The following is a 15,675-nucleotide window of genomic DNA, read 5'->3' as shown; positions in this document are numbered from 1 at the left end:
GCTCATGGAAAGGACGCCATTCAAGCAATGTCCTCAATGTGGGTCGAAATTTCCCCACACCAATCTGCATGAGGTGTGCAACCTCTGCTTCTCTCCGGAGCACGAGGCCAGAGACTGTGCAGCTTGTGCCTCTTTCCGCTCGAAGAAGACCATTCGAGATCGTCGAGCAAGGAGAACAATGGCTCGCTCGTCGACGCCCATTCCTGATGACATCTTCCAGGAGGGCGTCGATGTACCTGAACAGGAGCGCTTTAAAGAAAGCCCCGTCAGCGCCTCTGAAGCCGATGACTCCGACATCGCGGACATCACTCCTGGGCAGCGGGTCGTAAGTAGAGACATCGACCCCGACCCCCTTCCTACACCATCGAAAAAGGCTTCGGTCACACCTTCACCTTCGGGCCCAGGTGCGCACCGAGAGACTGCTTCCCATGCCCCGCCCTTGGCCCCGGTAAAGAAGCTTACTAAGCCTTCAGGCGACTCTGGCTCAAGTCAGTCTACCATTGTTATCGACCGGACACCGGCACCGAAAAAGATACCGCCCTCCTCTTCCGTGCCGACCGCTGCCTCCACATCCAAGCACTCGGCACCGAAATCTACAGGCACCGCCCTATCCACTCTGAAAAAACACTCGGAGCCGAGCAAAAAAAGACCCTTAAAGCTTCAGATTCACACCCTTCAGAGCCGAAAAATCCTCGGATCCGAAAAAACACCTGGTTCCACAAGCGGCCACAGAGATTGTAAAACACCACAGTTCGAAGCCAAAGAAGTCGGTGCCGCGCAAGTCTTCTGAACTGAAACGGTCGGCACTGAAAGACCAACCTCCACCAGAAGAGCTGTTTAAACCAGATCCTAAACAGAAAACTCTTCAAAAAGACCCTAAAACTGGTCAGCTGACTTTAAGTACAAAGAAGAGAACATTGGATACGCCTGTACCGGCTCCACCACCTAAAAGAAGGCACAATGCACATCTCCCCTCAGGGTCCCTTCTCCACCACCTCCCCCACCTCCTCCCCCACCACACCTTTCTCCTACACCATCTCCTCCACCAATGAATTATGATGATGAAACCTCTGATGACACAGGAAGGGGTGCGGATGATGAGCTACTAGGGGATCCACCTTATTGCCCTGACCCCTGTGCCGATTATAGTACGCCAGATGTCCCTAATGTTCCACAGGATGCCATCTACCCCTCCAGGCCTTCCCCTCCGGAGGACACAATAGGTTTTCATCAGCTTCTACACAGAGCTGCCCAATACCACGTGGTTGACTTACATACTGACCCTGTGGAAGAGGATTTCCTTAAGGACACCTTTGATAACCCACAAAGGTCCTCCACTATTCTGCCCATGCTGAAAGGAGTTACCAAACATGCACCTGAGGTATTTAAAGATCCTGTCAGGGCTAGGGTTATAAACCCCAGGATCGAGAAAAAATACAAGGCTGCCACAGCAGACCCAGCATACTTTAAGGGCCCCGTACCACTAGACTCCCTTGTAGTCTCCAATGCTAGAAAGAGGGCCAACTCTCAAACATCAGGGGATGCTCCACCCCCCGATAAAGAGTCCAAACTCTTAGATGCCTCTGGCAAAAGAACTGCTTCACAGGCAGCTAACATATGGCGTATCGCCAGCACTCAAGCACTGATAGCTAGGTACGATAGGTCACATTACGACCAACTTGAAACCCTATTGTAACACCTCCCGGATAAATATAAGGACAAAGCCAATCACCATATACAAGAGGGGAAACTTATCACCAACAGCTCCATTCGTTGGACGTGGCAGATACCGCCTCCAGAGCTGTCACAAGTGTTCCAGGGCTCGAAAAATCTGAAAAATGGTACCAGTCCTGCAGGACTAGTACCTTGAAAAATCTCCTCGCCCTAACAGTGACCTACTTGACCTCCGTCTCTGAAAGCGGAGCAAAAGTTACAAGATAACAAGATTTAAAGGCATTTTTATTGCTCATTTGCTTTGTGAGCAATAAAAAGGCCTTTAAATCTTGTTATCTTGTCACATTTGCTCCGTTTTCAAAGACGGAGGACAAAAGTTAGTATGTTTTCCTACTCGCCAGAAAGGGCGAGTAGGACCTAAAAATAGCTCGACCTCATAAAATTTACCTCGCAAATGCGAGCGGTCGAGTGGATTTGTCGAGCCCTGTGTTCTCCTGCGTAGACATGCCTGGCTACGCATTTCAGGTTTCAAACCTGAAGTACAAAGTTCCATCTTAAACCAACCATTCGATCAGGAACACTTATTTGGCCCTTATGTTGATTCATCCCTTAAAAAGATGAAAAATGAGACGGACACAGCTAAATCAATGGAAGCCTTGCAATCGCAAGCTCCCAGACGTTCCTTTCGTCGTCCCTCTTACAAGGGCACCTCCAGAGGCTACTCCTCTGACAACCCCTCCACATCTTATAAGACTCCCACCCAGTCTACATTCACCAGAGGTTACCAGAGAGGAGGCTACAGAGGCAACAATAACAAAGGTAGAGGCAAGACCAACAACACCCGCTCGGCCTCCACCCCTACCCAGTGACTTCCCACCGTTTCCCCCCCCCGGCCCATTCCTCTCCAGTCGGGGGGAGATTACAACAGTTCCTGCCTGTTTGGACCAACATCACCACAGACAGGTGGGTGAGACAAATCATTCAATCGGGCTGCTGTGTAGAACTTGCCTCTACCCCCCAAACATACCACCCAAACAGCGCCCAATGTTGTTAGAACATTTATCACTGCTCAAGCAGGAAGTCATCTCCCTCCTACAAAAGACTGCAATAGAACCAGTTCCCCTGCACCAACAAAACACAGGAGTTTACTCTCTGTATTTTCTCATACCAAACAAGGACGGCTCTCTGAGAGCTATTCTAGACCTCAGATCCCTAAACCTCTACATACAGTCAGACCATTTCCACATGGTCACACTTCAGCAGGTACTTCCTCTTCTTTCACAAGGCGACTTTCTTGCCACTCTAGATCTCAAAGACGCCTATTTCCACATTCCCATTCACAAATCTCACAGGAAATATCTCAGGTTTGTAGTGGACGGTCAACACTACCAATTTAAGGTACTCCCTTTCGGAGTCACCACAGCACCCCGGGTATTCACCAAGTGCCTAGCGGTAGTGGCAGCCCATCTAAGAAGATGGCACATTCACGTCTTCCCATATCTAGACGACTGGCTCATAAAAGCCAGCTCATACAGTCAGTGTGTAAAACACACTCATGCCACTATTCAACTACTCCACGACTTGGGGTTCACAGTAAACCATGCAAAGTCTCATCTACAACCGTCCTACATACAACAGTACCTACAGGCCACAATAGACACCTCAAAAGCGCTCGCTTATCCCAGGCCAGACAGGACAGCAAGAATACAAGCCCTCATAACCAAATTTCAGCCTCAACACTCTCTTCCAGCTCGAGTGTTCATGCAACTCATAGGGATGATGGCCTCTTGCATATTTATAGTGCCTCACGCAAGGCTCCAGATGCGTCCTCTCCAAGAGTGCCTAGCACGCCAATGGAACCAGGCTCAAGGTCAGTTAACATATCTGGTTTTGGTAGACGTCGCACTCACCGCTCTCTACAGTGGTGGAACACCAAAAACCTTTCCAAAGCGCGGCCGTTCCTAGAGCCAGTTCCACAAATTGTCCTGACAACGGACGCATCGCTCTCCAGCTGGGGAGCTCATCTTTTACATCACACCATGCAGGGCAGGTGGACTCCTCAACAGAAATTACTCCACGTCAACCACCTGGAGTTACTAGCCATATTCCTAGCCCTAAAGGCATTTCAAAAGCAAATATCAGGCAAGGCTGTCCTAATCTGCACGGACAACATGACAGCCATGTATTACATACAGAAACAAGGCAGGACACATTCTCTACAGCTCTCTCATCTAGCACAAAGCATATGTAGATGGGCTGTACCGCAGAACATTTTTTTCCTGGCCCAACATGTCCCGGGAGTCCAAAACAACATAGCCGATCTGTTAAGCCGTCAAACGCAACAGATTCACGAGTGGGAACTTCATCCGCAAGTTCTTCAACCATTTTTTCAAATCTGGGGCCAACCACACATAGACCTTTTCGCCACACACGAAAATGTCAAATGCCCATGCTTCGCCGCCAGATTCCCACACCCATTTTCAAAAGGCAATGCGATATGGATGAATTGGTCAGGCAGATTTGCGTACGCTTTTCCGCCTCTCTCACTCATTCCATTGGTGGTGCGAAAACTACAGCAACACTCACTGACTCTCATTCTAGTTGCTCCAACTTGGGCCAGACAACCATGGTACACCACTTTACTGGAACTCTCTGTGGTTCCGCACCAAAAACTGCACCTCTCCCCACTCCTCTTAACTCAGAACCATGGAGAGATCAGACACCCGGACCCAGCTCAGCTCAACCTTGCGATCTGGCTCCTGAGGTCTTAGAATTTGGTTACCTTAACCTTCCCCCTGACTGTATGAACGTTATTAAGGAGGCTAGACGTCCCACCACTAGGGCCTGTTATGCAGCCAAGTGGAAAAGATTTGTTATATATTGTCATAACAACACCATCAATCCTCTAGATGTGTCTATCCAACACATCATAGGTTACTTATTACATCTCCAAAGGTGTAACTTGGCTTATACATCCATTAGGTTGCACCTCACTGCCATAGCGGCCTATTTACAAAATAGGCAACACTTATCACTTTTCAGAATGCCTGCCATCAAAGCATTTATGGAAGGCCTCAAAAGAATAATTCTTCCCAGAGTACCACCCTCACCTGTGTGGAATTTGAACATCGTTCTCACAAGACTAATTTGAACCTCTACATAAATGTGAGCTACAGTTTTTAACATGAAAGGTTGCTTTTTTAGTAGCCATCACTTCTCTTGGAAGACTTAGTGAACTCCAAGCACTAACCATTCAGGAACCTGTCAAACAAATACATCATAATAAGGTTGTTCTATGAACTAAGCCTAAATTCCTCCCTAAAGTTATTTCTCCCTTCCACCTCAATCAGTCTGTAGAGTTGCCAGTGTTCTTCTCGCAACCTCAAACAGTCATAGAAAGAGCTCTCCACACTCTAGATGTCCAAAGAGCACTGCTTTATTACATTGAAAGAACAAAACCTATTCGCAAGACAAAACAGCTATTCGTATCCTTCTCACCACCACATAAAGGCAACCCACTATCAAAATTTGGGATAGCAAAGTGGATTGTCAAATGCATACAGATTTGCTATCACAAAGCAAAACGAACATTGTCTGTTCCCCCTAAAGCCCACTCTACCCGAAAGATAGGGGCTTCAATGGGATTTTTAGGAAACATTCCCTTACATGACATCTGCAAAGCAGCTACATGGCATACAGCGCACACATTCACAAAGCACTATTGTGTAGATGTGCAAACATAGCAGCAAGGTAGTGTGGGCCAGGCTGTACTCAAAATATTATTTCAAACTACTGCAACAGATACTGGTGGTTGCCGCTAAGGAGGGGTACTGCTATACAATCTATGCTTAGTGTGTGATCTGCGGCTCATATGCCTCGAACGGCAAATGCTACTTACCAGTATGCATCTGTTCTTGGCATGTAGAGCTGCAGATCCACACAGCCCACCCACATCCCCGGCTACCTTTATCTGTTCCAGTATTATCTTATTTAGATACAGCATACATGGGCATCTTTTCTGTTCCTCACAAAACTCCATCATTTCCCTGCTGGCGAAAAACAATCTGAAGATGGAGCCGATGCCCATGCGCACTATCATCCAAAGGAGGAGTCACCTATCTCGTGACTTCCAAAGACTTTTCCAGGACAAAAATAAGTGCAAACATCCGGGCCCAACACCAGATGGCGATCTATGCTTAGTGTGTGGATCTGCAGCTCTACATCCCAAGAACAGATGCATACTGGTAAGTAGCATTTGCCTTTCATGCCACATTTAATAGTCTTAAAATGGCGGAATTAAGTAATACAATATGATTTTGTACAAGTTACATAGAGATATTAGACAGTTTTCAGGGTAGATATTGGATTAATCTGCCATTTCAGGCTATACGGGTAAATTTACATATGTGAAAGCATTTATATATTTATTGTGAATTTTTATGTAGTGATTTGCATTGTATTTCGGTAACTCCAGTATCTTACTTGATAGGAGGCACAGCTCAATTGGTAGCAGGAAATGTTAATATCCAGTCAGGAGGGATGAGCAGCCGTGATCCATTTTCTTAAACACAATGGCTGTTCCTTAGCAGTCTCCGATGAAAGAAAGCACAAAAAGTTAAGTTTTGCAGAGTTTCCTGAACCTAATTTAGTTAAGTTTGACTCCTTGGATCAGATCAAGATTGTTTGAGTTTATTAGTCCTTGTGCTCCCAGAGATCTGCCCCTGTGCTTCATATGATTGAAGGCTAAGCCAATTTGCTGACAGAGGCAAAGCCATCTGGGTAGGTTCGATGTGGTGCTGCTGTCAGCGGTAAGGCACAATCTAGCTGCTTAGTCCTGAAGCCGGTGGAGCCTGACAGTAAGTTTCTTGGAGGTACCAGAGTGAATGATGAGCATGCCAGGACGAAGGCTATTATCAGTGTGATTCGGTTTGAAGCAGTGGGAAAGTTAGAAAGCCTAACTAATTAAATGAATGAACCCATTCAAACAGGAAAATGTAATTGTTTCCTGTAGATGGGCTTCTCAAGTTGAAGAGCTCACCACAAAGTCAACATTGGACCCAGAAGGATATCTAGCTCACCCTGTGAACGCCTACAAGTTGGTAAAGCGTTTGAACACTGATTGGGTGGACCTTGAAACTCTGGTCGTTCAGGACTCTTCGAAAGGTAAGGCAGTGTCACAGGTTAGTTAAAAGTTAATTACTTTGCTGCTCTACCTGACATCTTATGTTTGTGCTTTAATAATTACTTGGAGAAAATTTACAAGCAGAATAAATGAATGTCACAGTCCACCATGATCCCCGCCATCCTGAAATTTGAGAATTTGTTATTGTGCATTTATTCCCTGTTTGTTAGTTCTCTGCTGCCGCCTCTCTTCTGGGCATCTAAAGTTGTGTCTAAGTTGAATTTCTTCTCTGTGGTCATGCACTGCTTTAGCAAATCACATGTAATTGGTGTACAGATCAAGTTATTCAGAGCTTGATTTATGGACGTGAAATGGTGCAAAATCCAGAAAGCAACAAAAGCTTTAGAATGGCATCTCCAGCTATGTTCCAAATTATAACTGCCGTGAAGTCAAGCGACCCGGGGCGCTGGCTTCAAATACAAAGGAGAGAGCTCAATGCAATTCTTTTAAGGAGGTCCTTTTATGAACTTTGTTACCTTAGTAGCGCTTGGTGTTACCTAATGTAACTGCACCTCCTATTAAACAAGGCCTCAAGATGTTGTGTAGTGCTCGGATACCTGAAGGCACCTGGTCGGTGTTCAGCAAAAGTATGACATACATCAAACAACAGATACATTCCTACCTTTCTACATGCAGCAGTGTTGTTGATCAATGAGGCTCGTCTAGTAAATCGTAAATTGCACACAAGTCTTCTACACCCGCCGGGTGTTATGTTATTGGCCATAGAGGAATAGTTTCCCATTAACTGTCTTAGTGGAGCTCACCGCATCCTGTCTGGTGACCAGGATCAAGAAGCTCATCTCCCTTCTCATCTGTGGCTTCACTAGAACCCTCCATCTGCGCAGCAAATTTAAAACTAGGGTTCTCACTGCTCTGAAGTAATATCAGTATAAAATTAGTTCCATTTGTGTCTGTTCTTATGTGAGATCATTGAAAAACTAAGCTGTGGAAAAGTGAATGGGTGGGCACTGTTCCTCCAGTACCCTGCAGGGACTTCTGGGACCCAGACGTGGTCTAATGACCAGTGACAGGTTGCCTTCTCCACGCATTGCCTGCCTCCCTGAGTCTATGCAGTGTCGGTGGAGCTAGAGTAATGCAGATAAGTCTGGCACAGCCAACAACCATTTCCCTGCTTTGCCGCATGCCTGTGCAGACCCTTGGCAGATGGGGGATTTCTCTGGGTGCTGAGAGCTGATGCCAACATGTGGCATGCCCGTCCCGCTTTCACTCATAGTGAAACCCTTGGCTATCGGCCTTGGGTGGGATGAGACACAGAAGCCCAATAGCACGTGGAGCAGGAGGCCAAGTGGGGATGGAGTATGACTCGTAATGGAGAGCTTTCTACTCACACAGAACACATCCTTCACTTTCACTGTCTGTGATGTCACTTGGAACTTCTGCATGCAGAAGAGACTTGTTATTGAGAGCTAGACACCCACAGCCCTGTGTGTTCATACTCATTTTATGCGGGAAGATAGATTTACGTGACACAAGAATCACCAGCATAGTCGGTGGTAATCCTGAGTCTTGTATCGCTCTGCCCCTTGTTAGCCAACATGGGTTGCTCTGCTTTTTAGGAAGCAGGTGCTGCCAGGATGTTTTCAGTAGAACATACTCCTGTATATGTTGGTATTTGCCCACTAAGGCCTTATGCTTATCGTCCCAATGTGAGATACTACGATGGGATTATTAATTCTGTTTTGCGGAAAGTTTTGTTCTTCTTTTAGGTCGGGCATCATAGGGCAGCTGCACGCATGGCCTGTGACCAATTCTTTAAAATGGTCGGAATGGCTTCATGGTTTCCCTCTCTCACCTCATGTTATTGGCAGTTGGGGGGATTTTTATTTCACATTTGAGTAACTTTACAGAATACGCTAGCCAGCTCCTATTACATTATTTACGCTATAGAAGCCTTGTATAGAGAAAAAGAATCAAATCAAGTTTTGTTTTGTTATGGCATCAGGCGTTTTAACATTTTTCATCCGGATTTTCATTTATCCTGCTGGATTGCTGCATCACTAACCCACTGACAAACAAGCACTGGCAAACCAAGAGTGTAGCCAAGCAGTGTAGCCCTGCAGAAATGCTGTCTGCATACTTTTGCACAGTAGATCAAACCTATTGGCTTTCCCAATGTTGTGTGTGTTTTTAACAACGCAAAACGAACAGTAGAATTGATATCAAAATTTACAAAAACGATGCATGTTGGCCTTATAAGTACCAAATAGGCAAAGTAAGCACCGGGCTACGGGCCCCGCGACAATAAATCACAATACAACGTAAAGTACATAAACCAGAGACATCAGATTCACAAAACAGTTTGGCTCTTAAAAACTCATCTTCTGGCACCTGCCAGTTTGTAAAACTAAAATCCATCGCATTGGGGATTAGGAGATATTTTTGCGAGGGGGGCCTACATTTCGGCTGCCTAGGGGCCTCCACACTGTTTACGACCGATGAATAAACAGCGCTGCCATGTTCATGTTTGATAGGGTCCAGGGCAGGGAAGGAATGTGAGGAGCAGAGACGGTTCCCTGCCTGCGTGGGAAGGCGTGGGAAGCCCCTTCTAACTCCGAGCTCCCCCGCCAGTGGTGCTCTGTTACTGTGGATGGGTCTGTCTTGGAGTCCAGGGCTTGGAAAGGGAGGAGGAAGGGAACTGAGCTTCTCAGAACTGCTGAGCGTGTTCTCGAGTGCTCTAAATGCTTTTTTTACCCAGCGAAAAGGACTCGGGCCAACCTACGCATCAGATCTTGGAATAGTTTCATGTTGGAAAATGTTCTGCGGCAGCCTTCCTGGCAAATAAGAGGCAGGCTGATTTTTGGCTCAGTAACAACTGGGCACTGTTTTAAGTCGATATTTCCCTTTAAGATGAACGCGTGTCATTGGGTATGTGTTGTGGTTTATGAGACTAAGTATGTCTATTTTTGTCGAGATTAAATATGTCTATTTTCCTCATTGATTTTTGTGTTGTATTTTTATAGCAATGCAACAATACTTTAAAGGACACAAAATACCGCGTTTTCCCTACTTTCCAAGCAAAGCCTGCCTTATCATGCCCAGCTTAGGCAGTTGATATCCTCACGGAGCCTTTTCCTTCTATGGTGTGTGGTCGCTCAGTTGGTTGATGCATATGATGTAGAGAACAGTATGCAAAGACATAGATTTTCAAAAGGTTGATATAATAAGTTTCATTTAGTGGCGGGATGATTAAATCAGATTTTAAAGTTACGTTTTTATTGCTGCTGCACAATGAAAAGATATGCAAGGCAGTAAATGTGTTTACTCAGAACTGAGTCCTACGGAAGGAGAGAAGTGATTGATGCATGTCAGGCTCTGGTACATAAAGCAACCAAAAAGCGACGACTCGCAATCTTTGAGACAATGTTTCCTCATCCTTGGGGAACCCGTGTGGATGACATTTCACTTCTTCTTTTTAATCCGGTCCGTGCCGACATAGAACATGATCAGTTGTATGCAAATCAGCATTGGTCCCTCTCTAAACGAAGGGCTCGTGCCCGAACTGCTGCTACATCATGTCCTGTCTGTGTCGGATAAGCACGTTTCAGCCTCAGTGGAACATTGAGCGTTACACATCTGTGCATGGAACAAAAGGTACTGCATTAACCAGTAGAAAGTGCTGCGTCATGGCACTTATTCCACAGTGAACAAGTCAAGAAGGACAAATCCAATGCATTGCATCAAGAGTGCAGGATGGTTTCTTTTACAGATACATTGAAGATCAATAAATGTTCTTATTCAATGCATTCAAAGCACACATGGTGAAACACATATGACAAAGTGTCATTTCAAAGAGAGGGGCAACGCTAATTGCTTTCCAGTTGAGAAACATGCCCAGTGATGTATATATTTTCTATGCCTTTTGCCCTGTACCTGAATCACAAAGGACACACAGATATTCTTGTATGAGGTGTGAGGCAGGGGCAGGTTCCAGTATAGGACTATTCCATACCGTGTACCTGTTTTCCTCACGAGTTAAAAATATATTCCTGAAAGAAGTCTTCTGTTGGGCTTTGCAGAAAGTACGGCTAATCTTAATCCTGTTGGATATAAGGTCAACATTATGTCCGATTTTCACATCCATCTCCTCATCAAATTGAAATGGATGTGGATAATAAGAGCTGGGAAACTGAAAGCTCTCCAGCCGCCCTAAAATTAATTCCAGTATAATTGTGGCATTCTTATTTTTAACTACTAAAGTTTTAGTATGTTTTTATGGAAGACAGATATTTATTTTTTTAAATGGCCGAGTAGGAATATTAATTATGTAGTGAACTCCCGTGGTTCCCGGTTTAAGTGATATGCTTCTGTGTCCAACTTAAATGTGTAGCTCTAATGGTTGTATTTGACGTTGTATCGTGTTTCTCTTTTTTCTTTTCTTTTTTATTAGATGATGAAATGTGTGTTTTTAATTTGTCTTTTATGACAATATGTCGAAATAAAGACTGAAATGGTAATAGGATGTAAACATTGTCAGAGCCTTGTGGGCTGATCCTTTCCCTGCCGAGATGCAAGAAATCCTCTGGGATTTAATTTTTTGATATTGGAAGCTGCAATCTGAGCCATTTTTCAGCTCTATTCAGCTTTTCTTCGATTCTAGGAGATATGGTTTGCCCATATTAACTGAGCAAGGTCTCCTCTCATAACTCTCCCACATTAAAGGCAAAACAATGATGACACTACGTGAAACTAAGACATTTTCTGAGGTATAACATTAAATTCCTTAACTAGGTTAGCTGGACCTCTTGCTGGTTTGTGTTTGAAATATGTGAAGGACATTCACTTCAGAGAACCCCCCTCTCCTGACGCCTTGTAACATACATTACCCATTGCTTTCAAGTACAAGCCCTACTCTTGTATGTGAAAGCAATGGTTAGAAGGCAGCGAGTGGTGGACATACCTATTTTTTCAGCGGCAAAAGCATTAGTGACTGTGCAAAAACACTTTTTTGAGCTATACTGGGTGGCCATATGAGCAGCCATGCATATGCCTGTATGCAAACACATGAGTAAATACTGGATGCAAGCTCAGATGATTAGACTGTATGCAAATGCACTGTGGATGCAAGCACACAAGCAAATGTTCATTTTTTACATGCATTTCTTTAAACTTCTCATCTTCCTTCCTTAAGCTGTACCATACTCCCAGTGTTAATTCGTTGTGTGACCCTGTTCCTGAATATTGGACGTGAGAAAAGGCTTGTCATATGAGTAAAGCAATAGTTGTAGTAACTCAAGCACATAGCAATGGACCATTTTATCAGCACTTACTAGCTCTCCAATTACTCCCAACCCACTTACCCTACCTAACTCTCCTTTAGCTTAACCCCAGCTTCAATTAATTTAATTAAGCGGTAAGGCCAGTGTCCTTCTAAAATGTAGCAGAGTTAACAGGAGTTTCTAAGAGAACAGACACCAATCGCCTAAAATGACTAGAAGCACTGCTAGTAATTTGGCCAAATATTCCTGCTTCAGTCACTGCTCTGCTTTGATCAGCTGTAACCATGCAAGATGTTTGTAATGCATATAGCGCACAGCAAGATCCTGGTCATTACAGCCATATTTAATACTGCTCTTATGTTGTTATAGATGGTCTTACTTTATTGGCTAGCTTCATGAATGCTGTTGCTTGGGATCCAGTGGCAGAGCATGGGGGAGGGGATTGGTGACTAACTTACATGAAAATATGGTCTTATAAAAAAAATATCTACCCTATAAATGTATTGCAAAAGAAGTTGGTTTATGTTCCCAGCGTGATCTATCTAATATGGTCGGGATTAAATGAGAATTTGTTAACTTGTTTAGTACCTGCACTTTTCAGGTACAAGTTATTTTGTTATTTTTGTTTCCAAAGGATTCATTGCCAACCTTACTGTTCAGCGTCAGTTCTTTCCAAGTGAAGAAGACGAGAAGGGGGCAGCCAAAGCTTTGATGCGTCTACAGGACACATACAAACTGGATCCCGATGTCATTGCATCAGGAATACTTCCAGGTGAAGCGCTTCAAATGCATATTATTTCTCTTCATTCACAAAGGCCATGAAAAGCCAGTAAAAGGGCAGGAGGCGTGTTAGAGAGTCATAAAACAAGCCATGCCGTGATATGCTCTTAGTGTGACATCTCTGATGGTGGTCTGTTCTGAAATCTGGAAAGCTGCAGCTTTGCAACATGAGGTTGGATGGAACATCCTGTTCTTCTGTGAAAACGAAAATATTTGTGTCTGCTCGAGCAGCAAATTTCCCCATAAACTATTGCCATCCCAACGACAGAGTCTCAGATACCCTCAATCATTAGTGCAGTTAATATCTTCAAGTTGAGGCTTGTTTGATATAAATGACTTTGCAAGAATTAAACTCATGCCAGAGTCATGGGAAGTTTAGCAAATTTTTAAGCATGGTCTTCTTACATTTGGCATAAGTGCTCTTTGTAATACATGGACAGCCTCTCTTGGGGGGGGGGGTGGCTAAGTACAACTGAAGTGGCGGAGTGAGGCGTTAGCCATCATGGCTTAACGCCTCACTCCGCCCCTTCAGAAACACAAGGCTGCACCAAATTTACAACAATATGGTGCAGCCTTGTGTTTCCCCGTGCGCTGGCGCTACACTTAGCTGTGTAGGGCCAATGCAGGCACCTTTGCACCATAGTGCAAGCGTGTCTTCGTGCAGGGGGAAGATTGTTTTTGTACAGGAATGTCCCCCTTCCTCTACATTAACAATCTTTAAATGGTATTTTGTCCTTCTGCGTGTGCTGCTTAATACAGAACACATGGAAGTAACAATGTTTTTTTTTAAAGATCCAAGGCGTTTTGCTTTTTCCATGTGTGGTGCACAAGGCAGCATACATGGAAAATGCAAAAACGAAGAGAAATAAAGCCTTTTCCCTGGTTTTCCCTGGTCTTAATTTTGGCGCTGCCTGCTATTTACGCTGCCCTTGTAAATAGAGGGGCAGCGCCAAAATCGATGGATGTTAAAATGCTTAAATAATCTCCGACAGATATGACAAGCTGCTGTTGTCTGCATTTTTAGTATTCTTATCACTTGATACCCAGAAACCAGTTTTGAGATTGTCTCAGTTTCTGTTGAGCAAGACCACTATCATCTATTTTACTGGCTTTCTATTCTATCGAGTTGTAGTTGTCCTTTGCATAGTTCTGTTTAGCAGTGTTAGACCTGTCAGCCCTAGGGTGGTCTTTCCCTGTGTTTTTGCCCTTGCCTCATTTTTTCCACCCTCTTTTTCATTGGCCTTAGGTCTCCGAGCGCCTTCCCATTGCTAATCAATGCTACGGTGCAGGTGCTCTCTTCTCCCAACATGGCTGCCACAGGCCCCTGCTACTGCGGAGTGGTCTTTTTAGTAGCACCCTAATTGCCAGGAGCTGGCTGGGACCCTACAACATTGTTGCCACACCAGCCCGCCTTTTTTCCCATAGCTAGACTAGTTAAGCTCCTGGAACCTTCCAGAATAAGGGTGGGGTCTGCTTTTGCCGCCTTAGAGAGTGGTCACCTGACCTGGGCATACTTAAGGAAAGGAGGGAAACTTTTTAGTCAGTTGAGGCGACGCTGACCTGGGGGAACCTACGCAGGAGATTTAGGCGGTAGGGCCTAGTCAGGGACCTATACCACTGGGAGTGACAGGGCTTAGGTGCTGCCTTCTAAGTTGCGTGAGGAACACTGAACTAGCCCACTGATCTGGCCCGGCGGGAGGGGAACCCAGGGACAACCTGCAGAGACTAACTAACCTACCTGCAGTCACCAACTCTACCTAACCCCCCCCCCCTCAAGAAACGAATTACTAAGGGCGCAGAAACCAGAAAGCGCTGAAGAAGATCTCCTAAAGTTACCACAGAACTGCTGGGGGATCGACCAGGTAGTAGCGCTGTGATACCCCTGCGCTCCCTGACTCCACCGGGGACCCCCCCCCCCCTCACTGGACTGCCACCGTCGTGAGGCCTGCCCCACTCCGGCCTGTACTGCTTTGCCACCATCTTGTGTGTGGCCTGCCTGGCTCACCTGGGGCGCTGTAGGCGAACTCACCGCTGCAGCCCGGCTCCGCCGCTGTCTACTGGGTCCCAAGGGTGTGAGGGGCCCTGCCAGTGCCGTCGCTACCGGGGTGATCCCCGGCGTGGAACCAGTGCTTTGCTGCCCTCCTACGACGGCCCTCGGTGAGGAGAGGGCCGCCGAAATTTCGCGTAGGCCGTGCTAGGCCCTGAAGCTGGGACCCGCATCACATGACGGGGGCGGTCTCCTGAACGCCGCACCCGCCGCTACCCCATTGGCTTCGGAGGCCGCGCCCCCGCAGGCTGCGCTGCCATTGGCGGCTGCGGGCGCTCCCCCGCGAGGCCTACCATCACCGGAACCGGCCCCTCAATTGTGCGGGGCTCCCCGGCCGTCTCCAGTCTCGCCGGAGGCCCCACAACGCTTAGCTCCCTGCGCGGCCCCTCGAGGCCTACTTGTCTCCGCATACCTCCCCCGAAGCCCCCCTCTCAGCCCGGACCTCACCGGTCAGCGCATTCGTCGGACGGAAGGGGCTCCCAGGAGAGCGAGCCCCCGCCCGGCTGGGAACCACCGCAATGGCCTTGAGGAGGCCGAAGAACCAGGTAACCCCCGTGGAGGAGGGCGGAAGGCCGGAGAGAGGCCCTGAGCTCGCCCCTCCCCCGGGGAGGCTATCATGGGGCCCTGTTGGCCCCGCTTGCCCCAGTAAGGGGAGTACACCGGTCCAAGGCCCTACTTATCCCTGCCTTATGAAAGGCTGATCCGGGACCTGACGTGCAGGCTATTTTTGGGCCCAAGGATATTACCAACGCTAC

The 15,675-nt window shown here is 46.4% G+C and overlaps 1 protein-coding gene across 3 annotated transcripts in view; it reads left to right on the top strand.

Moving 5' to 3' along the window:
- Nucleotides 1–15,675, top strand: part of P4HA2 (prolyl 4-hydroxylase subunit alpha 2) — a 388,236-nt gene that overhangs the window by 128,032 nt on the left and 244,529 nt on the right. For all 3 annotated transcript variants that reach the window (XM_085618047.1, XM_085618048.1, XM_085618049.1), the window contains exons 4-5: nucleotides 6,686–6,837; nucleotides 12,728–12,865. In XM_085618047.1, coding sequence (XP_085474173.1) covers nucleotides 6,686–6,837; nucleotides 12,728–12,865 — 290 coding nt within the window. The remainder of the gene's footprint in view (nucleotides 1–6,685; nucleotides 6,838–12,727; nucleotides 12,866–15,675) is intronic.

This window comes from Triturus cristatus, chromosome 7, assembly GCF_964204655.1.
Source record: "Triturus cristatus chromosome 7, aTriCri1.1, whole genome shotgun sequence".
NCBI classification, from domain to species: domain Eukaryota; kingdom Metazoa; phylum Chordata; class Amphibia; order Caudata; family Salamandridae; genus Triturus; species Triturus cristatus.
The sequence above is the reverse complement of the archived record's forward strand: the minus strand, read 5'-3'. Positions and strand labels throughout refer to the sequence as shown.